The sequence below is a fragment of the Culex pipiens genome, chromosome 1 (assembly GCF_016801865.2).
Source record: "Culex pipiens pallens isolate TS chromosome 1, TS_CPP_V2, whole genome shotgun sequence".
In the NCBI taxonomy this organism is placed as follows: domain Eukaryota; kingdom Metazoa; phylum Arthropoda; class Insecta; order Diptera; family Culicidae; genus Culex; species Culex pipiens.
The window spans coordinates 130,983,293-131,010,426 of record NC_068937.1 but is presented as its reverse complement, the minus strand read 5'-3'; the positions used below and the strand labels follow the sequence as shown (position 1 = coordinate 131,010,426).

The following is a 27,134-nucleotide window of genomic DNA, read 5'->3' as shown; positions in this document are numbered from 1 at the left end:
TTTTTACTTTTTCTACATAAAAAAAAAACTTAGTAAAAATTACAACAGCAAAAGCTTTTTTTCTTTGACTGTTTCAACTTGTACAAGGTCGGTAATGAACCCCATTCGAGCTCATCCCACTCACCAAAACTATACGGAAATAAAATACCAAAAACCAAACCAATCTCGCTGTGCCTTTATGGGGCGCGGAAATGACGATTTTGGGGCCGGCCAGGCCGGAAGGCATAACTTTTACGGTGCAGTATACTACTCACACTAAATCCAGACAAAAACAGAAGCATGTTACGGTGCAGTTTCGTTTTGTTTTGTTTATGGTTTAACTGTTACGGAAAAAAGAGGATAATTAACGCGTTAAAAGGGTTGTTCCGAAACGGGAAGTTAAAATGTTTACGACGAATTACTGCGAGATCTGGTGGCAGTGAATTGAGCAGTGGAAGAGTTTATGTTTTGGGGGAATTTTCCCTAAAGCATCCAAAAAGCACAATTTAAACATTGATGTCACCTCAGAGTAACAGTTGTAAGTCATCGTCAACCCCGGGGGTAAAGCTTGTTGGTTTTTTTGTCCATCGTAATAAACCTTCCACAAAGATTACAACAAAAAAACACAACCAGAATGCATCTATTCGATACCACAGCCATGCCAGGGTGCACCTGTTTCAATGTTCCTGGTTGCCATTTGTTAGTGCACCTCCTGGAAATTCTCGGAACAACCAGGACTCTCTAGGGTGACAGTCCCTGTATTACTCAGATTCGAATATTCACTTTCAAAACATTAAAGGAAGTCAACTATCGTGACCTTTACCCTACAGCCACAGAGACGATGGCAATTTGCAGTTCACCATCGGTCGCTGATTCCCAGGTCCATGCTCATGGTCCAACGTTGGTTGGCATCACAAATATTCGCCCCAGCATAACTCTCACCAGGTGAACATTTGCGGTCGTATCACGATGCTGCTCCGTTCTGCCGTAAATTTTGAACCCACTTTTTTGTTGTTGTTGCAATGCTGTGAGAGATTATTTTTTTGCGCTGAACAACTCACCACCGGCTCCTACAGTTGGTGAAACACACGTCACAGCGCCGGAAAGGTTTTACTAATTCAAAGTGACTGAGCACACAATGTGACGACCAGTAGGGGTGCATTCAGGCGCAATTGCGAATGTCCCTCTTGTTTTGTAAGCGCGTTCTTGTTCCTGTCACATCGCTGCAGGAGTAATTTGTGTAGCGTTGCATACTTGCAGGCGGTCGAAACTTTTCCATACACAAGATTCCAAGAAAAGCCAATTTCACTGCACTGTAAATTCAGCAAAGTTTAATCCTAGCCGAGGCAGTGCTGGTAGCAAGTAATTCGCTCCGCACAACATAACCTTAAAAGCGTCATGAACCCTTGCGTCGTAGGTAATAATGTCATTTCGGGAGGGGTGGAGTGCACTTTGGCTAACAACATTCTTTGAACTTGGGAAAGGAAAGTTGATTCAAGCCAGCAGGCGCAGCAACAGCTGTACCGTGAAATACAATTATGTGTGCAATTTGAGCACACACATAAAGCTTCGAGGGAAAAGCTGAGGCCACGAAGGAGTTTTAGCATGGTGTGTTTTCTTTGAAATTTTGTGAAAATTAAATTAATTTTAAAAAATTCTACTTCTCTAGAGCCATCTGGTTGCGAACGCTTCGACAAAATGAATGTAATCTCTTCAAAAATCAATAATTCAACAATTAAAGGATAAATTTAAACAACAATCTGAAATTCACCACGTCAATTTTGAATTCATCGCGTTAACCTTGAATTAACCACAGACAAATTTTCCCAAGAATGAGCAATTTTATGCAAATTGAATTTTTGTATTTTTTAATTTGGGTGAGAACAGATTTCCTGTCTGCGGTAAAGTTGCGGAAGATTCTTAAGATCTAAAAAAAAAGTTTGCGTCTAAAAAAACTAATCTTTTTTAAATTCAAGTTTTAATCAAAAAATTGATTTCATAAACAAAATTATGAAAAAAAAAATTTTTTGGCTATATTTTAGATGACAAAAATGCCATTTCCGAACTGTGGCAGTGTTGCCATTTTTCTAGAGAATGCTAAATTTTGAAAAACCTGAATGAAGGTCGAAAAAATATGTCGACTTAATTTTAAGATGTAAAAATGGAATTTGCATTCCCTAGTGAGCAATATTCGGATTTTGGTCATTTGATTTTTTTTTTGTATTTTTTAATCCGGCTGAAACTTTTTTGGTGCCTTCGGTATACCCAAACCCAAGTAACATTATTTGTCACCGATGCACATTCCTGACCAGTTTGAAACAAAAAAAATGAGTAAATACGACTAATGTGTAACCTTCGGCGTGACTGGAAAAGCGCAATTTGAAAGCTGTCTTGAAACATATTTCACGTCAGAAAATTTGTTGAAAATATGTTATGTTTAAGTTGCAGCAATATCAACATGATGATTTCTGTTTTGTTTGAAGTAAAGTTATTCTGTCAGATTCCTCTTCCTCTCAACAAATAAAAAACATATTTGGGAATAATGATGTCTCAATTATGTTTTGCTGAAGATGAAAAATATGAACAAGTTCAAAAATATATTTCATCACTTCTGTGGAACTGTATTTAATAATAATACAGCACAACAAAGTTAAAATGATTAATAAATCAACTGTTTCTACTGCGAATTGACTTTCACCGAACGAAATTTGATTATACCTTTAAATTTTAATTGGGCTTTAATTTTAAAGTACATTTTTGCTCTGAAATAGTTTAATTAGAACTGTAAAAAATTAATCCTACGGATTTTTTGTCTTTGAATACAATAGAAAGTGATAAGTCACTAAAGCATAGAATAATTTTAATAATTTCGAACCAAATTATATCGGTTAAACTGCAAAATTATAAAATCTTTTCACTTTTCATCATTGCAATATCATATTAAATGGAAGAAACAGCATGGCTTCTTTCAAAAACAGAGTCAAATCCAGGCGTCAACACAAACTATAAACAAAATAATTTTCTTGCTAAATGACACATTTTAATCGTCAATTTTTAGTTCTATTACAGATAATACTAGAAATGTACAAAGAATTATGTTATTTATTTATAACTAAATTATAAATTTAGCATAACTAATTAAATTTTTGTCAAACCGAGTTCAAAGCAGTTAAACCTACGCACACATTTATTTTAATCATTGATAGTACCGTAAAACGGGGTGACTTTGATAGCCGGGGTGACTTTGATAGGTTTGCGATTTTCCGCAAAATGAAGAGTACCGTAAACTGGGGTCAATCGGGACACATGGGGCGAATTGGGACAGCAGTTTTAACCATGTTGGAGCACAATATTTTGATTTTTCTGGTTGGTTACGGTTAGAACAGACTCAGGCCAACAAAATGTGTACATCCATTTCCAAATTTAAAAGCTTTAAGTGCTCTAAAAACTGCTGTCCCTATTCAGACTGTAGTCCCAATTCACCCCAGATTACGGTACAATTAAAATACGTAAGGAATGGTTTAGAAACATACTGACCGTGGTAGAGAAGTGCTCAAAGTACCTCAAGGAGATTTTTTCATAAAATTTTGAAAAGTTTAAAAAGTTGGTTAACTATAGTTAAGAAAATGTTGATGAAAGTCATTATTTTAAACTTCTCAAAGTGTCATGATTTTCTTAATGAACATGATTTTTAATCGGAAAACTGAATGCATTTTCGGATTCTTTGGAAAAAAAATCCCTAGGAGAAGGTTAAAAAAAATTGTAAATAATAAATAATTTGTGTTTTTGAAACACAATTAAAAAATATCTCCAAATTAGGCAATTTCAGTTGAACAAATTTCATGTAAAATGTGTAAACTTATGATTCGTGCTTCGAATTCAGTTTAAAATGCAATATATATCGATAATTTTATAAACAAAACTAGTTTTAACAAATTTCAAGCAAAATTCCGACTTTTTAACAATTTTACTTAAAATTTGTATGTATTTTGTTAAAAAGCTTATAAACTTAGTTAGCTAAATATAAACATTGATTTTTTTTCTTAAAAACTTATCAGCTACTTTAGTGATGGTACATTTAATGTACAAATAAAGTTTGAACATCTTAAATATGATTTTAACAAGAAAAACTATGACTATCAAAGTCACCCCGGAATTAAAACTAAGAATTTTTAACGTAACTATTTTTCTAAACACTATTGAAAATACTTTTGTTTCCAAAATAGTGCATGCACTTTGTGTGTACTACCCCAGTACATGTTTTAAAAATAATAATCTTGAGAAAAACCTTATCTGTTGGAAAATATTCCAAAAACAAATTGAAATCCTATCAAAGTCACCCCGGTTTACGGTATTTGTAAAATAGCCATTAATGTACAATACAGCTGTGCATATTTTATAAATATTAAATGTATTTATTTATTTTAAAGTTAAAACAACCTGATTGCATTGTTGCACACCTTAATGCGACCCTGTTTCGACATTTTTGACAACTTTCAGTTTGTTGCATTTTTGTTGTGATAATGTTTTTGGTACCATCAACTAACATGTTGACCATCGCAACACATGTTTTGTTATGTTGCAACATGTACAAATTTTCTCCGTCTCTAGCGAGAACTGTCAAATTTCCAAACGTTTTGGATTAGTTAGGTTGTGAAGTCCGTTGTTTTGTCCTCGTCCGCTTTAAAATGTTTTGTGTCGTGCAGACTAAAAAAAGGAAGAATTGCCGACCAGAAATGACGGTTGTACCGTCTTCCTGGGTCGATGGGAAAACAGTGTACTGGCCTCCGGCAGGTTTTGTCACCCTTTCCCAAAATGCCAACTCATGCCCGGACAAAGTTACCTGGAAGAAGTCGAAGGCTAAAGTTTTGGGCCAAGCAGGGTCCTTTGCGGATGCGGAAATAGTTCTAACATCTTTTCAAAAGTTATCCGAATCGGAGGTGACGGATACGGAGACAGCCGGCCCATCCAAGCCGAAAAAAGGCCGCTTCGAATCAAAGCAGTATGAACTGGCACTGGTAAATACCGAATTGTGTGATGTTTTGAAGATTTTTTTTTAAATTTCATGTTTATTTCTTAGGGTACAACTACAACAACTCCGGCGATTACATCCCCACAAAACTTGACAGAGCAAGTTGAAGTTTCATCGATCGTGAATGAAGAAAATTTGGAGTACGAATTGGTCCAGCTGCCCAATGGTCAACTCTTCAAGGTGTTGAAGACTTCAATCGCTTCGGACAACGCCCTGTCGCTAAGCGAGGTACATGTTGTTGCAGTTTGGGGCTGTCCATAATCCAGGGTTTAAAGATTTGTGGGGTTTTTTGTAGACGATTCCATGTAATAGTCTGGTTGGGTTTATTTTCTAATGTTTTTTTTTTATATATATATATATAATTGTAGGCTAATCAATGTGATGATATAATCGAGTTCACAAAGGAGGAGGTTAGCCAACCCGATGAACCAACACTGCTCTCAGCTTCGCCAAGTAACGGTTCAGCTGAAGTGTTCGTACAAATGCCTGACGGATCTACTGCCCGAGTTATCCGGGAAGAATCGACTTCGTCCCAACAGTTGGACAGAAACGCAGACCTATACGAGCGCCTGAAAAATCTCGAGCGTCAAAATGCGGAATCTAACATCCGGCTGAGCAATCTTGAAAGTCAAGTCGCGGCTCAAACGACCAAGTTGGATACTATTCTGCATTTTGCTGCTGACGTGAAAAAATATTTCACAATGAAACCAAAGATTGACACCAGCGCAGCTCTTAATGATGAGGATTTTACGTCGTGCAAAGAAGTGCTAAAGGTCAAGGACAATCGAGATCTTCTGGCGCTGGAGGCTGCATTATCAGGACAAGAGTTTGAGACTAAAGCTCTGCGCTATTACAACACGGTTTACGATTTGTCGGGGAAGCGTGACGGGACTAAGTTTTTCCGCGGATTCATGCGCGCCACCGTTCCGGCAGTTATCCTCCTCGAGTACTCGTGGAAAGGTCAGCAAAGACAAAAGAAAAATCCGGAACCGATTGACCTTCTGTGCACGACCAACAAATCGTTCCAGAGCACCTTTCCCAAATTCATAGAATTTGTGTGCAAACTTGTGAAAGCCGCTGATTTCAAGTCGACGAACGAAGCGACTCACACACTTTTCTCCAACTTCCTACGCCATAAGAAAACAGAAGTTAAGCGGTCCGGTGGCCTCGGCAAACGTGCCGGGGAGTCGTCATCTTCCGAAAGCTCATCTGAATCCAGCGACGAAGAAGAAGAAACCTCCATCACTGAAGCTTCCGTCACAGAATCTACCACCACAACCGTGCACGACCTTGCTGAATGATTGATTCAACAACTGATGAGATCGATCATCAATTCATTTTCTTCAATGGAACCTGTTGCTACAATGCTGAATTATATTGTTATAAGAATTATTAATTTGTTCATGTTAAAATAAATAGGCAAGGAAAGTCTACGTTTTATTCATTTTTATTTAATTGCTCATTGAAGAAAAAACATGGTTTCTATGTACAGATAAGACTAAACTATATTTTTATGTTATTTTTAACGTGTGAAGAAGTGGAATGAATACTGATTCAGGAAGATTTTTGTCGTTTGTGTTTATGCAAACCATTTTACAACGCAGTGTATCAAGTGGCAATAGTTCAGAAGGATTGAGCTTTAAGTCGGAGGCATAAATCTGTAGCGCGGAAGATAAAACTGGCTTTTTAAAATAGTCTTCTTGTGTTTTCAATTTTGCTCCATACAAAGAGATAGTCTTATCTTTAGAATCAAAAGCAATCATATCCACTTTCACAACTTCGAATTGTTTGGTCAAAATCCAACAATCAGCTTTTCGTTTTGTATCAAGACAAAAGCTACCTAATTGAACAAAGTTATACAAATCAAGACTATTTTTCTTAACGATTTTCCTCAGTTTGTTATCTAAATCCTCAAGGGCAGCTTTCTTTTTTAGTTGTACTTCGTTCTTGTTGAAATGAATTTCAATATTCGTTGCGTTTTTCTGGATTTCGGTGAGCCTTTTTGCAATTTGGGACAAGGGCAGATTACCACTTCGAATCATATTCTTGATTACGTACAATTTCGACTCAAAGGGGTAAGCGTCGAATGTGTCTAATGGTCCGAATCTTTCCACGTCGTCAATCAAGTGTACGAGATTGTGCATATTGCTACTGAACATGAACTTTCCGTACAAGGATTTCACTCCATTGAGAAAGTCATGCAACATCGCACGGGCAATCTGGTAATTTTTGGGGTCTTGATCATGCCTGACACATATTTGAATCGCGCAAAAAAAATTCAGGAAGTGGTGATAAATATCTTTGTGATTAAAGAACTTATTCAGAACTATTATGCTCAGATAAAACAAGAATGTCCTAAACTCCGTTCCCTTCCAACGCTGTAAGTGATCAAGACCGCGGACTGGGCGCCTTATTTCTCGGGGTAATTCGACTTGCGTCAAAAAATCACTGATATTTTTTGCTTCTCGTGCTGACCATCGTGCTTTTAAATTATGCAATGTGCCGTTCTTCCATCCGGTCAAAAAATGTTTCATGATTCCGAGGTCAATCAAATGCAGTGCATCGCCGATAGGAAAGTCTTTGATCATATCGATACCCACGATCTGCTCTAGAACAGATGTGTTTTTGTGATGATCATCGAACATTTTTGATCGAAAATCTGCATCAGTTCGTAGAGGAGCGTTTAGCTGAGGAAAAATCATTTTACTAAACTCGTACGAGTATTCTCCATCTGTGGTGCATTTAAGACACGAACCGTAGCCGTTGTGACCAATCACACCTAAAAAAAGATAATACATAATACTTATTTAAGAGATTGTTCTAGAACTAAACGTGGTGGTTTACTGTAGAATCATAGTTAAGAAAAAAAAAACATTGAGTGTTATTTAAAAAGGTCCTATAAACATTTTGTTACATCCTAATAAACATATGGAATCCAACAGCTTGTAGGACCTTTTCAGAAATAACTTAAGAGTTACAAGAAAGTTATGCTTTTCATAAATACCTCGCAACATCGAACGGGCGGGGGTATCGCATATGAAGCATCGAAGTTTGATTGTAATATGTTTATCCTTTACATTCAGGCCTTCCTGGAGAACATTGTTGAGATCGATGACAAATGGATTTAGAAATTTGTTTACGTCTTTCGGCTTGCCTAGCAACGAATTTATTCAATGAAGTATTTTTGAATGAAATCTAATATAACTCATACTTACTAGCTCCACAAAAAATCCCAGCAGCAAATGGAGCTTGTTTCATTTCGTGCACATTTACGAGGATCGGCCAAAAGTTGGTGGTCGAACTTTTAGAGATCGGAAGCCCGTCAATATTAATGTTTATGGAAAGTTGTTCCGGGATAGTTTCAGCTTTCGCCAGCAAATCCAAAAGACCTTTCTGGAGACCGTAGTGCCAGTATTTCCCCTCCAGTTCTGGATCTGAGCTTATGTCAATTTTTGCAGGCGTCTTGAAAAGCGTTCGGGAGTCTTTTGGAAGCGCATTGTTGGGCACAAAAACTTTCAATATTTTCAAAAGTGCGTTCATTGCAGAGTGTTTGATCTGGTGCTCGATTCCCCAATTTTGGAGCTCTTCTCTCAATTCAATCGGGTTTTGTTCGGGGAGATCAGCAGGCTCGTCATCTTCAGACTCTGAAAAATAATGTTGTGCAGCATCGCCTGAGTCCATGGCAGAAGTTGATTCAGCAAGATCATGTTGGTCCTGGTCCAATTGGGGTTGGTGTCGCTGGTCTATGCTGGGTTCTGCGGGCTGTTCAATATGGTCTGCACTTCCGGTGACCAGTTTCGCCTTCTTTATTCGGAAGGACCCATTTCTCTGGATCTTACGCCAGATTTCGAAATCCGAAATCGACACTGCACTTCTCTTCATAGTTTGCACTGTTGTTCGCTGGTCGGACATAAACTGAATGAACCAAACAAAATCTAGTCATGACATACTAAGCTCATATTTTTTGGCTTATAAATGTTTCTGGGACATGTTTATAACATAGTGCCAATCAAATTAAAACATACGTAAAGTTGTTGAAGTTGTTTCAAAAATAACTTTATTCTAACAAAATATGTTGTAAATCATCAGCTTTTCCAGTTCCCCGGGAGGTTTGGAGTAAGTCAAAGGAACTCTTTTTATTTTGTTTCAAATTAGTTGCTAACAAGTGTCGACCACAAACTCCAAACAGATGTTACAAATGTAACTTTTTTACGCCCTTGATGTAACAAAGTTCGGACTTTGCCATTTAAAACATGTTTCATGATGCTGCTTGGGAAAGAAGCCATTTTGCATCATTAGTTTCTCCATATAATATTCCATACAAATTTGGCAGCTGTCCATACAAAAATGATGTAAAAAAATCAAAAATCTGTATCTTTTGAAATATTTTTTTAATCGAATTGGTGTATTCGGCAAAGTTGTAGATATGTCTAAGGACTGCATTGAAAAAAATGATGCACGGTAAAAAAATTGGTGATTTTTAATTAAATTTTTTGTCCCTAAAACTTGATTTGCAAAAAAAAAAAAACTATTTTTTTCTGATATGTTTTAAAAGACATCAAATGCCAACTGTTCAGAAATTTTCAAAACGGGCAAAAAATCTTTTACCGAGTTATGATTATTTGAATCAATACTGATTTTTTCAAAAAATTGAAATTTTGGTCGCAATAATTTTTTTACTGAAGTCTTCGATGTAAAATTGAATTTGCAATCAAAAAGTACCAAAGTGAAATTTTGATTAAGTGCATCGTTTTCAAGTTATAGCCATGTTTAGATAACTTTTTGTAACAGTCGCAGTTATTAATTTTTTTAAATTAGTGCCCATGTTTTCCCACCTTAAAAATGTATTTTTGAAAATCTGAGAAAATTCTCTACATTTTGCTTTTGTGAACTTTGTTGATACGACCCTTAGTTGCCGAGATATTGCCATGCAAAAAATTAAAAACAGGAAAATTGAAGTTTTCTATGTCGCAACCAAACAAGCCACCATTTTCTAATGTCGATATCTCAGCAACGAATGGTCCGATTTTCAATGTTAAAATAAGAAACATTCGTGAAATTTTCCGATCTTTTCGAAAACAAATTTTCTACAAAACAATTTAAAAGGGTGTAATTTTGAATGTTTGGCCCTTCTAAAATGTTAGTATTGATTAAAAAAATGCATTTTTTTCATTAAAAAAAATATTGAAAAATTAAAGTTCATAAAGACGGTCAGAAGGGGAACTATACCCTTTCTCAGCCTATTTCTTTTATCGGCCTATCAGCACTTTGATCATGAATTAATGCTTTCATAAAGTGTTTTTGACTGTTCCAAAGTAATAAATAGCTCAAATAAAATTGTGCAAGCAACTCTCCATTGTTGATACATCTGAAAATGTTGATTTAATAGCGGAAATCGGCAAAAGTGATGAGAATTGGTCGAACGGCTTAGTGTTATTAAAATGGGTTTATTTCCCCTATGTGCAATTGAATTTCCAATTTAAAAATGGGTAAATTTTTTTAGAGTGTAATAATCTTTTTTCTGGAATGTTCTAATTAATACTTGCAGATGTGATGTGAGATGTGTTTTCTAGATAAATATTTTTAAATATTTTAATAGTCTTTTTGCATGGATGGTTACCAAAATTTTATGGACGAACCAATGATGCAAAATGACTTCATTGGTCATCCACAAGGTACACACTAAATTTCATCCCAATTTAAAAAAAAAAACAAAAAATAAATTTTTCAAAGAAATTGCTCATGTTTGAGTGAATCAATTTGCGTTTTCAAAAATGTTTCATGTAGTTCGGATTTTTACACTTTGAAAGCTCTACTGGGAGGTGATTGACAATAATTGCGATCAATTTTTTAAAAGAATTAACGTCTGTTTGTCTGTGGTACAACAGTGTGAGTGCGTACAATTTGAACTCGAGTAAATGAGCTTGGTTTGATACAAAATTGTCATGGTGAGAAACTCATATTATAAAATTTGCAGTCAAATTGTTGACGGGTGTAATTTTTGAAAAAACCCATAATTCAAGAATTCAATTTGGATGATCTAAATCTCACCACGGTGATTTTAGATTCACCACTGCTTATTTATACGCGTTTGACAGTTGCGTGTATCTATCATGCATTTTGTAGGGTTCGTACGATTACAACTTGACGGCTTTAGTGAAGATTGACCGATGTTTTGTTTTACATTTTCAAATATTGACCTCTCTTTGTCTGTGACTGTAGTGTGAGCGAATTCTGTTCAGGCAACTGTAAAATATTTGCTAGAATTCGAAATTATATTGGCGTATCATTCAAGTTGACCGTCAAATTATTTTGATAGGCACACCGTGAGCGATTCTTCAACATGACAACAAACTCAAAAAAAAACTTCAACTGCAAAAAATAAACACTCTTTCACTGCTGAATTAACCAACAAACATGTACGTGCCCATGTATGCAAGCGGCGCCCGCGCGCGTTTTTGTGTGTGAATATATTTGTATGCCTTTGCATTAAACCCAGACAACTGTTAGAAATTTAATTTTGAACTTTTCTCCAAAGCATACACCGCAAAAAAAAATCCGCTTAAATTTTTAAGCGTTGATTTCGGGCAAATTTAGTTAAATTTAAAAATCTTGAAATGATTTATTTTTCAATTATTTTTTTCAGTGTTGCCCCACATGCTTTAGATGCTGAAGCAGATTTCTGCCACTGCAACTTCCAACTATGCCATTACAGGGAGGCAGCTTTTGTGTGTGTGTGTGCGTTCCCGTAATTGGACCTGGCTGGCAGTGCTTTTACGGCCCAAATTAGGTTAGTCATTTTGTAAACGAGCAGCAGCAGCACCAGAAGCTTGACTGGTGGCGCTAATTTCGGAAATGGTAACAGACTGTGAGCAAGGACGAACAGCAATGTACAATTTAACGGTCAATTTGAATGGTTGGTAAACTCACCACAGCAGCTTTGAATTCACCACGAGTAGTGTTGACGTGCGTTGACAACTAGATGGCTCTAGTGAGAATTGATTTACGAAATTGACGTCCGTTTGTCTGTGATGTAAGTATTGAATTAGAAATTGAAGCAATTCAAGATGGTTTCCTGCAATACAAATCTGTTTGCTCAGTCAGAGCCTGATTAAATTCGTTCATCCTTAAGGCCACCGTTACGTTCAACAGTGTTCCCAATCAACAAACACCAAACAACCGTAGTATCGCGTCCTCCAGGAATCGAGTTACCTTCCCAGTTCTTCCCACATTGTGTATACGGAACTACTCCACTCGCATCGTAACGCAATTACCCGCAGCGTGTCTTGCCTCGGACCTTCACGTTCAATGCCGGCTAAGTGAATTTCACCTTTGCAAATGGCCGCCGACACCGTGGTTGCCAGCGCCACGACGGGATCACAAATTACACCGGACAGGCTTGGTTTACGCTTGCTCTCCTATCCCCGGCTGTTGATCCGTGGGAAGGGCAGTGATGTGAAATGCATGTCATCTGAAATTGTGTGGAGATAACTTTATTTCCGCAGTTTGGCAACACTGGCACAGATATTACTCCGCTGAAGCCCAACAATGGTCACTGTTGATAAGCCATCATCCGGCAAGGCACCTTTTCCTACGGCAAAAGACCACATGCCATGGGCAATCAGACCCAATCCCCTTATCTGCGGTCAGCAGTGAATCCTTTGGCCGGGTAAAATCCGCAGAATGTCACCTCAACTTGCACGCAAGTGACAGTTGTGTGACAAAAGAGCAAAATTGATAAGGAAAAGTTGTACAACTGCGTTTTCGAACGGATTGGGAAACAAGTAAAAAGATGTTGCACAAAAGTTGTTAAAATTATTTTTTCTTGTTTTTAAAGTTAAACAACAGTTGCAAAATGTTTTGTTAGACAAGAAGACAAATAAAAAATGTTTAGTATTAAAACACTCCAACTTTGAGTGTTCACATTACCGGCAGTATCCCTCTAGAGTCCTACAAGCAAACGTCAGACACAGAAGAGTTGGTCTACGACTGATCAAGCCGAGAAGCGAGGTGTAGTAATTCAAAGGTGCAACCGAGTCAAGGGCTGACATTATTGCGAAACACATTGATGCCAGTGCAATCATGTTACGAGAGGGCGAACTTTGATGCAACAATTTAGTTTGCAATTTACCGAACAATATAGAGCACTTGAACTTTTACTGCAGGATGGTTTCACTCAGAGGGAACGTTTCTTTTAGAAAAGCTTAGTTTCACGAAAAAACCTCAAAAATTCTCTGAAATAAAAACTTTTTTTCCCCGGGGAGCATCCTCCCGGCGATAGCTGTGAATAGTCACCATGTGTTCCAGTAGTATTATGAAAATTTCCTCAGAACCATCCACACCGTAAAAAACTAAACCAAAAAAAAAAAAGCTTTGTGAAACCTACCTGCGGCGATGATGTGGAACACGCAGGCCTGCCGCTGCTTGCCGATCCGGTTCGTGGCCACGCAGAGCAGCGTGCCGTAGTCCAGTTCCGTCATCGGCGTGTACGAAACCACCGACGAGGTTCCTACTTTTTTTTGTTGAGTGAGAGAAAAAAAATAGAATACAGTAGGGAGAAATTTTAGTTTTTCTTTTTTTTTTGGATTGAAAGTTTTGATGAGCATATCAAAGTAAGGCTTTAGGGTGTTATTTTCTGGGGAAGTTTTGAATATCATGCGTTTCCATGGATTCTATGCAATTTTAAATTCATGGTATGTTCCCGGAGCTCTATTGAGCACCTTTAAATTTTATTTTTAGCATTCCTGAACCTTAAATTGAAACAGTGTGATTTGAAAAAAAAAAACGTCACTCTTGTAAATCGTTTTTGGACAACATACAAGGGTTTATCTTTGTGTACCAGATTCTGATGGCTCCGTAAATTGGATAGCATGTTCGTTTACTACCTCGTCAAACAATACAATTTAGAACAGAAAAAATTAAACTTTTATTCGGGATTATTAAAAAATTTTATGTATTGAATATTGAACTTTCTCTACAATTTCTCTAAGTTCAATCCATTTTTCTTTTTAGGTGCTTCAGTAAGTAATTCTAGAGTTTTTTTTTAACTTTAAACATATGAAAAACAATAACTTACAAAAAATTCAACAATTGTTAATACAAAAATTATAAAAACTAAAAAACTGTATTGAGAGGGGATTTTTTTATCGGTCCCGTAAAACGGGGTGACTTTGATAGGTGACTTTGATAGGTGACTTTGATAGGTTTGCGATTTTTCCGCAAAATGAAGAGTACAATTAAAATACGTAAGGAATGGTTAAGAAACATACTGACTGTGGTAGAGAAGTGTTCAAAGTACCTCAAGCAGAACTTTTCATAAAATTTTGACAAGTTTAAAAAGTTAGTTAACTAAAGTTAAGAAAATGCTGATAAAAGTCATTATTTTAAACTTCTCAAATTGTCATGATTTTCTCAATGAACATGATTTTTAATCGGAAAACGGAATGCATTTTCGGATTCTTTGGACAATTTTCCACTAGGAGAAGGTTAAAAATGTTTCTAAATAATAAATAATATGTGTTTTTGAAACACAAATAAAAAAAATCTCCAAATTTATAGGCAATTTCAGTTGAACAAATTTCATGTGAAATGTGAAAACTTGTGATTCGTGCTTTGAATTCAGTATAAAATGCAATATAAATCGATAATTTTACAAACAAAACTAGTTTTAACAAATTTCAGGCAAAATTCCGACTTTTTAACAATTTTACCTAAAATTTATATGTATTTTGCTAAAAAGCTTATACACATAGTTAACTAAATATAAACATTGATTTTTTTCTTAAAAACTATATCAGCTTCTTAAGTGATGGTACACTTAGCGTACAAATAATGTTTGAACATCTTAAATATGATTTTAAGAAGAAAAACTATGACTATCAAAGTGACCCCGGAATTAAAACTAAGAATTTTTAAAGTAACTATTTTTCTAAACAATATTGAAAAAAAAAAATTTTCCCAAATAGTGCATGGACTATGTGTAGTCTACCCCAGTACATGTTTTAAAAATAATAATCTTGAGAAAAACCTTAACAGTTGGAAAATATTCCAAAAACAAATTGAAATCCTATCAAAGTCACCCCGGTTTACGGTAAGTTATCTTCTGCAAATTTGTCAATAACCATCGTTACTTTCAAGAAATGGGAATTTAGTTCTGACAACTTTTAGTTTTGCATCGTGAAAATTGCGTTGATTTTTTTTTTTCACAACAATCCTTAAAAAAAAAACTACGGAGCTTAAAATATAAATTTTAAGGCAGATGCCAAACAAATTCAAAAAGTTGTAACGTCATGATTCGAATTTCCCGGACGCTTCGAAACCCGGACATCTCATCTTGTTTTATCAATTATTTGGATATAAGTTCGCACTATGAATGTCAAAACTGTGTTATTTGATGCATTCTAACATCAACTTTCATTTAAAGTTGGTTTGAACGCTTTAGTTAATGCGAAAACAGTTAAATAAAATTAAATTAAAAGTTTACCAAAAATGCGAAACATTTCACTGAAATATTTCATAGGCGTCCGATGCACCGGGAAGGCAAAGCAGAAATTCATGGGTTTGATTTCCTTAAATTCTAGCAATTTTTATATAAAATAAGGATTGTTTTGATGTTAACAGCTTATTTGAGACCTAAAGAATGCCATTCACTAACATTTCAGTCCAAATTCGTGCTATTCATAAGCAAAATCGAGTGTCCGGAATTCGAAGCAAAAGTGTCCGGATTTTGAATCAGCTTTTATCAGTGTCTGGGATTCAAAGCACAAATTCAATTTCTTTTAATTTCAAAATTATGATGAAAAATTGTTAGAAAATACATATTTTGCATGCATTTTCTTAAAACTGATTGTTTATACTACATCCTGATGATATTTCTACATTTCCAACTTATTACACGATTTTTTTTGCCAGCAATAACAAAAATAATATGCTACTAAGTGTCCGGATTTCAAATCACGACGTTATTGCAAGTCAGAATTTCAACTTATCAATGAAAAAACACTGAAAATTAAGTTTTCAAAAAAAAGTTAGATATGACGAAAAAAAAAGAATTTTGCGAAAAAAATTTGCGGTTCTTTACATTTAAAATTCAACAGATTTTTGAATGAGCTCAAACTAACAAAGAAAGATTCTTAATTGTTTCAGTTGATTTCACTTAAATTTTCATTGAAAATTTGAACTTTTATGGGGTGTAGACGGATTTAGCAGACTTAAATCTTAAACTATAAATAAAATATGTACCAAAAAATTTACAATGTAATATTTTGAATCACAATTTTGTGACTCTTCTACTCAATATTATGAAAATGAAAAACTGGGCCAAGGGACAAAACCTTTCATTTGTCTAATCGATTCAAATTTAAAAATGAGGTTTTCTACTTCTTTGTTATAATTTTCTAGAAATGATTGTGAATGATTTAAAAAAAATATGCAAAATTGCGCTTATAAACTTTTTACGACTTAATTATTTTGCACTTCAAAATCTGAAAGCGAACATTAAAAAAAAAACAAACTTAATCCACTCAACAATGGGTGATAAAATGGGTTTGGACACAAATTTCATTTGAATTATTTTAGATCCAAGATAAAAAGTACACAGATATTACTTAAGTGGTCATCACCTGAGACAGGGTTGCCAGATCTTCCATTTTTTAAACTCGTTTGAAAGGTCTTTCGATAACTTAACTAACGATGGGTCGAATGATGGATCCGGATATAGTTTTTAAACATTTTAGTGAGATTCTAGTGAGATCTGACTTCAAAAAAGTACATAAATATCACTTAAGTGGTCATAACTGGAGGCATGGTGGCCAAATCTTCAATGTTTTGGACTCGTTGGAAAGTTCTTTCAATTAACGATCCAATGTTGTGTAACATGATGGTATTTGAATCAATTTCTGACCATTTATCTAACATTTGGATCTATGACGAAAAACATTTTCAACTCCCAGCGCTTTGCACTGTTCAACAAAATTGATCCTCGGACCAAAACCTATAAGAAATCTCCAAGAAGAAATTTTTTTTCCGTTTGCGGAAAACTTTGTAGAAGAAGAGTTAAAAAGTGAAAAATAAATCAATTGATTGAAATTCCATTCTAACTTCCAATCCATATCTGGAAAAACTAAGCCTTAACCGAATGAGCTTAAATTTTCAGGCTAGCTTCTGGAACTATACTGCCCCTGATCGCATAAATGTCCCAAATGCATTTTCATCGAATTTGAATTATTGATGCAGATGCAGAAATCAGGAGGAAATCCAGTTTTTTGCGAAAACTTAACACGTAGCCTTATGTTTGGGACAAACTTCAAATGCATTTTTCTCAGCTTGCTGTTTTTGCATATGGGACATTTATGCGAACATGGGCAGTATAGTGCTTGAAATTTCCGGTTGATACAATCGCAATCAAACACTTTTGTCTTTTTATCTTCTTTCCGTGAACCACGCTACTGTCCATACAAAAAATGCTTCGTAAATATTCGGAAATTTGTATCTCTTAAAAATATATTTTATTGTTGACCCTTTTAAAACTTATGTTTTCATAAAAAAATTACACATTAGTTTTTTCGGAAAAGATCAGAAAATCACACAAAAGTATCATTGTTTTTACATTTTTATGTTTTTCATTCTTTTATACGTAGCATCTTAGATTCAATCTTCTATGTTTCATAGACAAATTGATAGAAATTATTTTTGATAATTCGAAAAAATATGTTTATTGTTATATAAATTTATAAATTTGTAAAAAATATATGTAAATAATAAAGTAAATATATTTGATGGCATACTCATATTTCACCAAGAAAAAACTCAAAAAGTTAAAAGTAATTTTTTTTTGAATATTTTATGGGGAACTTAATGTTCTTTTCGAATTTGCAATAAACAAAAAGGGTATTTTTTCATTTTTTATAACTTTACAGGGATATTTTTTAGATTTTAACAATGTTCTACAAAGTTGTACAGCAGATAATAACTCAAATTTTGATTTATACAAATAAAGGGATTTTCTTGTAATCATCAGGAATTATTGCGATTTCACGAAAAAAAAAGTGTTGAAAAAGTTACCGTTTGTGTTTCTCTATGATTAGTCGTTCGCAACTTTTTCAAAAGTTTCGTTTCGTAAAATCGCAATAACTCGTGATGATTACAAGCAAACTTCTTATGTTTAAACATATTTTTTTTATAATTGTCTGCTCTACAAATTTGAAAAACATTGTTGCATTCTAAAATATAACTCTGTAAAGTTAGAAAAAACACGAAATTTCAAAATGTTTTTTTTGTTCTAAATGAAAAAATTACCCTGCTGGGTTATTGCAGCTCTGAAAAGTACATTAAATTTCCCTTAAAATGACCACATATTGCATGCGATTTTTGTTTGTATGCAACAGCGACGAACCGCCCTAATTCTCCATACAAAATTTGGAGAAAAAACATTCGGCCCTGTCAAAATATTTTTGAAAAATTCAAAGGGTACGTGTATCTGGGGACCTTAAACTTCATGCTTCCCCTCGAGTTAAGCCTGCGCAGTCATTTCGTTGGTTAGTGAAATTGGTTGAAACAGCACGGAGTTATGATTTTTTGAAAAATGTGATTTTTGCGAAAATTTACGGCAGTTTTTAGGACCACCCTAGTACGGTGTTCGAAGCGGACTGTAATCTTGCTTCAAGCGGATTATGGGAACCAGTTTGGGAGGGTTGGAAGTATCACAAGCAAACAAAAACACTAGATTTTCTCTCACTACTTCTATTTACTAAACTAAGTTAAACTATGTGATAAAAAACTAGCGTCTCTTCCGACGATCGCGACGAGGTGACTTTACGTCCGACCGGTTCGGCTGCTTGCGATGAACTTGTTCCGACGCGCTCACTTCTGCTCGCTGATCTCCGTTGCGCGCCAAAATCCTTCACGAACGTCTTCGTGCGCCGTTCGTTCTCCCTCTCTTTCTCTCTCTCTCTCTCTCTCTCTCTCTCGCTAAGGCCGTCGTCAACGGCGCGCTGTTCTTCTTCTCTTCGGGCGTCGTCGTCGACGCGCTGTTGCTAGCCGCGCGCACGTCGTTGCGCGCGTTTTTCGCGTTGTTGGCAACGACGCAGACTGGGTTGCCAACTTCTTTCTCGTTTCGGTCGCAGCAAGCGCAGTGCTGCCAAATCAAAACCAAAAATTTCTTCGAGCTGACAGATTCAGGCTCGAACATACGGTGAAGGTCACCCTAAGACCAAACAAAAAAATACGGCTCTAATTATTTCGGCTAAGGAACCCCCAGAAAAATTTTGAGCCCGGTTGAATTCCCCTAACATTAGAATACCGCAAAAAAAAAAAAATAGTTTTGTACGATACATTTAATTTACATTTGATCCCAACATTTATTGATTTTTCTGAAGGCCAATTTTTGTTGGTCAGTGTTTTAGCTGTCTTGGACGCAAATGAAAGGTGATTAGTTTGCCTTTCAAGGAAAAATAATTTGAGATCCGAAAAAACCAGCCAAACATTTCAAAAAGTCGTATGAAAACTTAAAATGGCGTTTTGACCAAAGAGCCTATGTCTGAAAATATTTTTGTCGGATTCCTCGAAAAATTTCATTTAACATATAAAAAAATGGCGATTTAGAACCGTACGTTACTGAGTTATGATTTTTTGAAAATAAAAACTGAATTTTGCGACGCACCACGCGCAAAAACGAAAAATTGACGAGATTGGCAAAAAATCTTTTTTTTCACTTAATTTGCGATAACTTTAAAATTTCAGCGATGACTTATACATGTTTGGGTACCAATAGTTGCGTCTTACAATTGCAAAAATTTAGGTATTTGTTTTCATTTATGACTTATTTGAATTCATTTACCAACTGTATTTGAATTCACTGTACTTGAATTCATTTTTATACATCATCAGTTTGAATGTTAGTCTCCATAATGTTGTTCCACCATTCATAAAATCATGGAGACGCACGTTATTTCAACCGATAGAATCTCTCTCTCTCTCTCTCTCTCTAAAAGCCTTCCATGAATATAAACCTCATCGAAACCACGAAATGAAAAAAAAAAGAATACCTAGCCGCGAGATGTGGCTCGCCTGCACGTCGATGCTTTCGGCCGAGTTGTTGAAGGTCCACTTGAACTCCACGTCCGGCGGGTTCGCGTCCACCACGCACCGGATCTCGGCGTTCTCCTGCTTGGCCACGCCGTACACCCGCTGCTGGTTCGGGGCACACGTGGGGGCGTCTGGTTTTTTTTTTATGTTTTTTTTTTGCGTTGCAAGAGGTGTGTGAAAAAGTGGAGAGAAAAATTAGCAAAATTTAGTACGTGGTGTGTGCATGTGGGTGGGAGAGTGAAAAAAAAATGAATGGATGCGGTTTTCACAACCAGGTGCAAACTTGGTCAGGGTGCACTTTATAACCGGGATTGACCGGCCACGTGTGACAGCACGTGGGAGGTGTGAGGCAACTCGTGTTTCAATTATGTTATAGGATATATGAACATTATTCAAAAATATTTGTATAGCTTCAAGTTTCACAACCAGTATTATTTATCCTCAACGAGCAACGGATTCCCGCCAACTTCAAACAATGCACCCATCAATTCTACGATTCCCCGTCCAACCCCGCAGTAATACTCACACATGACATTCAGCGGAAAAACCGGACTCGCCCCCTCTCCCTCGGCGTTGAACCCGACGCAGCTGTAGTTGCCGGCCGTGGTCCTCGAGACGCCCTGCAACACCAGCGACTGGTTGCTGATGATGACGCCCTGCGATATGTTGTGCGGCAGTGTTTTGTTCTGTAATCAGAAACAGCCAGATTAGTACAGGGAGTGAGCCTCAGCTCAAGGGGAAAAACGCATTAGTGAACACGTACGTTGTGCTTCCATTCGACCTTGTACACGCCGGGATGGGCCGTCACGATGCAGTCGAAGTAGACGTCGGTGCCCTCGCGGATCGAGTCCGGATCGAGCGAGCTGCCGAGCCGGACCTGGGCGTCGGGAACATCTGTAATTACAAAGATAGAGAGCGAGGGCTCGGTTAGGCGCGAGTTATTGAAATGTTCGACAGCGACGTTCGGATTTTGGAGAGGCACCTATGCTACGGTTCGTACCGTCGAATGAGATTCGATTGGATTTTGAGACTCAATTGAAGAAATTGAGGAATTCAATTATTTATTGTCAATTATTGGAATGTTGAAAATTCGGTTGGATTAAAAAAAACAACAACAAATTAAAATCCATGGAAGAGCAATTTGAGTCATTGGTTCACCCATAAAAGTCTCCATACAATTTTGGCACCAATTTTCATTTTTAAGTAATTTTTTTTATAGAGTGCACCGTTTTTAAGGCCAAGCCGATTAAAGTTTAATTTTAATGAAAACAAATCTTTTTTGAAATAGTGTTCATGATTGAGAATTAGTAAAAAAAAATTTCGAAAAGTTCAGAAAATTTCCAACAAAATTCCTTAAGAGACATTGCACAGTGGTCCAGATCGCAAAATTTAGTGGAAAATTGATTTTCGGAAAAATGGTGAAGTTTTGGAGCTATGGAGTCTTTAAAAGAGTTGTTGCAAATTAAAAGGGGCAACTTTTGGTTTGGTTGAAAATTAGGGTGGTTCACGATTAGGGGGATTTTGAAAATCTAACTTTTCAGGAATTTTTTGGGGATTTTTTTTTGTCTTGTAGAAAGTTGTTGGGCTTGCAAATAAAAGCAACTTTGTCGAAGACACCAAAACTTTATCTCGCAATCTACGCCTTCTACGACCAAATTTATAGAAAGCATCTGAGCAAACCTTCAAAAATCTGTTTTTCTTAACGTGGCAATGCAGGGTTAAGTTTTAGAGAAAAGTGATGTTGGGGGCACTTTTAGAGCTTTAAAAAACACACATTTTTATTTTTTGACAAGTCAATTTGGACTTAAGGGTCAAAAGTCACAGCCGTTTTAAGGTAAAAAAGATGCAAATTTAAAACTTAAATATCTCAAAAAGGCGCAAGCCAAATTTTAAGTGGCAGGTTGCATTTGAAAGAGGGGATCTAGCACTACAAACGCAGGAAAAATCTCGGGGTTGTTTTTCTTTAAACTCGATATATCTTTATTTGAAAAAGTCTAATTTTCAAGGGAAAACCAAATGGGACCACCCTAACGAAATTCTAAAATTGTCCAAGTATATTTTTTTGCATGTAATTTTGCCCGCTGAATCTGAATTTGCCCTCAGAATTGAGCTAAAGTGTCAAAAAATCGATTTTTAGGCATATTTTGGGTTTCCATGTAAATGATCATTTAAACCCAAAATATGACCAAAAATCGATTTTTCGACACTTTAGCTCAATTCTGAAGGCAAATTCAGATTAAAAAAAATGATATATTAAAAAGTTAAAAATTTGTGAAATCTCATGACTTTTCGAAAAAATATTTTGATTTGTTTGGAATCAAGACTAGCTTTTCAAATGAGCGTAATATTGAATGTTTGAAAATGTTGGTTTTGATTCAAAATTTACTGTTAAAAAGGTATTAAAAAATATTGAGTTTTAGCTGATTAATGTTGAAAAACAGGTGAAAAAGGGTCAAAATCATGACATAAACAAAAACCTTTTGCGTAAGATTTTGATAACTCGTGAAAAATATATTCAAAATTCTTATGTTCAAACATCACAATTATTGTTTCGTTTGCTTTTCAACTTTGTAGAACATTGTTACACTCTTAAAAACAACCCTCCAGTGATTCAAAAACACGTTATGTTGACGACATGTCTCCCAATTTTGAACAGTTGACAAACGGGAAAAGGCAACAATTTTTAAGACCATTTTTTTGCTTTTTTTGTGAAATACGTGTTTTTTTTTTGGAATTTTAAGCACGCCAACCAAGCGGCATCCGATTTGACACAAAAGTCTCTTTGACACCAAATTTCTATCTCTTTACGGGTTCGAGCACAAATCTCTAAAAAACGAGTCTAAGTATAAATCTAGAAGAAAAAAAGTAGAATTTTGAAATGTTGAAAATTCGGATGAATAAAACCTCTTTTTTGAAGAATATTACATAACAAAAAAGTGTTAAAATGGGAGCCTGATGAAAATTCACAAAATCTGATGAAAATTTACCAGTTCTTGATACAATTTTACACTTTTTGGTCACAATATCTGTCATCATTTCCTGTCCCCACCGTCATGAAATATCTAAAAAGGACCTCAGATTCATGAAAAGGGATCAAAATTACCTCTTAGAGCAAAGTTTCAAGGAAACAGAAGAGGGGACGGGGCAACTTTTTTCGATTTCGTGAGAGTTGGCGTAGAATCACCCAAAATAATAACATTTCTTTTCAACCTTTGAACTAAACTTTGATCAGATTTTGTAATCAGCCTCTTTTCAACTACCGACGAACGTTGCTCACCAAAACACAGTTTCCTCGGATATTAAAATTTCATCCCCAGTCGTAACTCTTGGTTCCGGAGCTAATCATGGGCGGTAGTCAAGCCTGAAACCCAACTCTCCACGGCTCGTGCGAGCCTCCCCGACTTTTCATCCAACCAAAACTGAGCCCAAATGCACGCCAGATTAACTCCCTCGTCGGTTCCCTGGCAGCCTGTCTGCCAGTACGTTTTTCCAATCCAATTAGCGACCTTTCGTCCTACCAACAGCAGCTGTCCAGAAACACATCATCCTCGGTTACGGGAAACTCATTTCAATAGAATTTTACAGTGCAGTGCAGACAGGATCTTTCGCCGTGGACCACACGTGGAGTCGTAGTTAATTCAATTTGGTCGCGATTCGATGTTCAGTCTGATTTCAGAGCCGCGTAATTAGAACGCAAAACAGATTGCGAAGGTTGGACGCGTAATTTGTAATGAGCAAATAAGCAGCTGGAAATGGTTACAGGGAATTCAGATTGCAGTTGTTTTTTTTTGAGTTTTTGTAGTTTTAAAATTTGGAATTGTTAGGAATACAAATAAATTATTTTCAACTTTAACTAGACAGGACTAACTTAGTCAAATCCGATAATTAACTAGTTCATTTTTGTCCAATTTTTTTCAGTTGATAAAGCGGATCTTTTAGTTAATCCAACTTAATTGTTATGTTTGCTTTACACAGCAAAAAATGTGTGAATTTCGAAGGAGTAATTTTGGAAGGTTGAATATTACCTCTTTTATGACGTAATTTTACCTCAATTTAGACTGAAAAAGTGACATTGCAACAAAGTGGTGTAATCACCAATTTTCAGAAGTAAAATTACATATTTTTCTGACATAAAAAATGTACTCCTTCTCAGATGTAATATTACCATCATTTTTTTTTCTGTGTATGTCAGTCTTTCCGTGAAATCATGAAAACCCCATTATACTTACACTGAATGTCGAGCTGCCAGCCGTCCTCGAGGGCATCGGACGGCACGTACGTATTGTACGCCTTGCAGGACAGGTACTTGCCGGCGTCGGTCCGGTTGAGACTTATCGACAGCGTGCTCGTTGTCTGGTTGCCGTCCGCTGATGTCTGCAAATAAAAAAAAATGATTCCAATTAGTCATCATCAAAAATCGCGCAGCTTTCGAAAGGGGGAGAAGGGCTGGCATCACTTACCGTCTCTTTGCTCTTGTCCAGCCGAATTCCGTCCAGGAACCAGGTGATGGAAGCGGCAGGTCGTGAACCCGCACTTTGGCACAGCAGATCGTACCGGTGGCCCGCGGACAGCGGCTGGTGCGCACCAATCAGTCTTATGTTGAGGGGAGCGACTAGGGTTGAGGAAATGGGAAAAATAATTGATTATGGTCAATCAACACGAAGTTTATCATAAAATCATAAAATCATAAAATCATAAAATCATAAAATCATAAAATCATAAAATCATAAAATCATAAAATCATAAAATCATAAAATCATAAAATCATAAAATCATAAAATCATAAAATCATAAAATCATAAAATCATAAAATCATAAAATCATAAAATCATAAAATTATAAAATCATAAAATCATAAAATCATAAAATCATAAAATCATAAAATCATAAAATCATAAAATCATAAAATCATAAAATCATAAAATCATAAAATCATAAAATCATAAAATTATAAAATCATAAAATCATAAAATCATAAAATTATAAAATCATAAAATCATAAAATCATAAAATCATAAAATCATAAAATCATAAAATTATTAAATCATAAAATCATAAAATCATAAAATCATAAAATCATAAAATCATAAAATCATAAAATCATAAAATCATAAAATCATAAAATCATAAAATCATAAAATCATAAAATCATAAAATCATAAAATCATAAAATCATAATCATAAAATCATAAAATCATAAAATCATAAAATCATAAAATCATAAAATCATAAAATCATAAAATCATAAAATCATAAAATCATAAAATCATAAAATCATAAAATCATAAAATCATAAAATCATAAAATTATAAAATCATAAAATCATAAAATCATAAAATCATAAAATCATAAAATCATAAAATCATAAAATCATAAAATCATAAAATCATAAAATCATAAAATCATAAAATCATAAAATCATAAAATCATAAAATCATAAAATTATAAAATCATAAAATCATAAAATCATAAAATCATAAAATCATAAAATCATAAAATCATAAAATCATAAAATCATAAAATCATAAAATTATTAAATCATAAAATCATAAAATCATAAAATCATAAAATCATAAAATCATAAAATCATAAAATCATAAATTCATAAATTCATAAATTCATAAAATCATAAAATCATAAAATCATAAAATCATAAAATCATAAAATCATAAAATCATAAAATCATAAAATCATAAAATCATAAAATCATAAAATCATAAAATCATAAAATCATAAAATCATAAAATCATAAAATCATAAAATCATAAAATTATAAAATCATAAAATCATAAAATCATAAAATCATAAAATCATAAAATCATAAAATCATAAAATCATAAAATCATAAAATCACAAAATTAAAAATCATAAAATCATAAAATCATAAAATCATAAAATCATAAAATCATAAAATCATAAAATCATAAAATCATAAAATCATAAAATCATAAAATCATAAAATCATAAAATCATAAAATCCTAAAATCATAAAATCATAAAATCATAAAATCATAAAATCATAAAATCATAAAATCATAAAATCATAAAATCATAAAATCATAAAATCATAAAATCATAAAATCATAAAATCATAAAATCATAAAATCATTAAATCATTAAATCATTAAATCATAAAATCATAAAATCATAAAATCATAAAATCATAAAATCATAAAATCATAAAATCATAAAATCATAAAATCATAAAATCATAAAATTATAAAATTATAAAATCATAAAATCATAAAATCATGAAATCATGAAATCATAAAATCATTAAAAAAAAACAAGCTCCAACTCACAGTTCATATCGATCTGGACGGACTGCTCGACGGGGCTGGCCCGGACGTGGTTGTTCGCCTTGCAGACCAGCTTCGAGTGCAGGTCCTGCCGGGTCAGCGGTCCGAGGACGATTTCGCTGCGGAGGTGCTTCCCGGTGGACACAAACTTGGTCTCCGCCACCAGGGGTGCCCCGTCGCGGTACCAGCTGACCGTCGGCAGGGGCCGTCCACCGTACACGTCACAGCGCAACCGAACGACGTCGCCCTCGGAGTACGGGCCGGCCACGGTGGTGCGTTCCGTGCCCTGCTGGTCCCGGATTACGACCCGCTCGGGGGGTACTGCAAAAGGGAGAATGAGACGTTAGTATCAAAGATTTACTTCAGTTGCATGTAAAGTTACATTGAACGTAAAATTTGCTGTTGCTGAGTTGAAGTTTGTATGATTTTGTGAAATTAAAACAAAATTTAGTTACTTTGCTGGAAACTTTCTTCAAAAGAACAACTTCTAACAAGAAAGTAAGTTTACTGACGCAACCACACACGTGCAAGCCACGGTTGCAAGAAAGCGCAGAAAAGCTGGGCGCTGCATTTTACAGCACACACACAGTCTCAGACCGAAAGAAATATTATGATTACAAGTTTAATTACATTTTCCCCGCCGGTTATTACGCTGCATGGACCTGCAGAATACCTTCTACGCTGCCGCCATGTAAAGAATAAGGCCGTAGCATGAACTTTTCGTTTCCCTTTTTCTTATC

At 35.2% G+C, this 27,134-nt stretch overlaps 3 protein-coding genes across 3 annotated transcripts in view; 1 reads left to right on the top strand and 2 right to left on the bottom strand.

Annotated features, from left to right (window-relative positions):
• Positions 1-26,737, bottom strand: part of LOC120417847 (neural cell adhesion molecule 1-like) — a gene marked incomplete at its 5' end in the record, with an annotated part of 45,586 nt that extends 18,849 nt beyond the window's left edge. Inside the window, 7 exons of the mRNA XM_039580068.2 lie at positions 13,398-13,520; positions 20,056-20,226; positions 20,622-20,781; positions 20,859-20,989; positions 24,325-24,469; positions 24,556-24,707; positions 26,398-26,737. Of these exons, the coding sequence (XP_039436002.1) occupies positions 13,398-13,520; positions 20,056-20,226; positions 20,622-20,781; positions 20,859-20,989; positions 24,325-24,469; positions 24,556-24,707; positions 26,398-26,737 (1,222 nt within the window). The remainder of the gene's footprint in view (positions 1-13,397; positions 13,521-20,055; positions 20,227-20,621; positions 20,782-20,858; positions 20,990-24,324; positions 24,470-24,555; positions 24,708-26,397) is intronic.
• Positions 4,607-6,376, top strand: LOC120417860 (uncharacterized). The gene is made up of 3 exons (XM_039580081.2): positions 4,607-4,997; positions 5,060-5,239; positions 5,380-6,376. Exons 1-3 carry the CDS (start codon positions 4,668-4,670, stop codon positions 6,310-6,312), a joined length of 1,443 nt encoding a protein of 480 aa, XP_039436015.1. The 5' UTR covers positions 4,607-4,667; the 3' UTR covers positions 6,313-6,376.
• On the bottom strand, positions 6,515-8,998 carry LOC120417859 (uncharacterized). Its single transcript, XM_039580080.2, has 3 exons — positions 8,227-8,998; positions 8,016-8,165; positions 6,515-7,790 (listed from the first exon to the last, which is right to left on the bottom strand). Exons 1-3 carry the CDS (start codon positions 8,921-8,923, stop codon positions 6,523-6,525), a joined length of 2,115 nt encoding a protein of 704 aa, XP_039436014.1. The 5' UTR covers positions 8,924-8,998; the 3' UTR covers positions 6,515-6,522.
• Positions 26,738-27,134: the final 397 nt, after the last annotated feature.

Bases quoted from the DNA above. Each gene is read 5' to 3' on its own strand.
- LOC120417860 (XM_039580081.2), top strand. From the start codon at position 4,668: ATGTTTTGTGTCGTGCAGACTAAAAAAAGGAAGAATTGCCGACCAGAA. The intron at 4,998-5,059 runs GTAAATACCGAA...TTTATTTCTTAG, and splicing joins AGCAGTATGAACTGGCACTG to GGTACAACTACAACAACTCC. The intron at 5,240-5,379 runs GTACATGTTGTT...ATATAATTGTAG, and splicing joins ACGCCCTGTCGCTAAGCGAG to GCTAATCAATGTGATGATAT.
- LOC120417859 (XM_039580080.2), bottom strand. From the start codon at position 8,923: ATGTCCGACCAGCGAACAACAGTGCAAACTATGAAGAGAAGTGCAGTG. The intron at 8,166-8,226 runs GTAAGTATGAGT...ATTCGTTGCTAG, and splicing joins TGGGATTTTTTGTGGAGCTA to GCAAGCCGAAAGACGTAAAC. The intron at 7,791-8,015 runs GTATTTATGAAA...ATCTTTTTTTAG, and splicing joins CGCCCGTTCGATGTTGCGAG to GTGTGATTGGTCACAACGGC.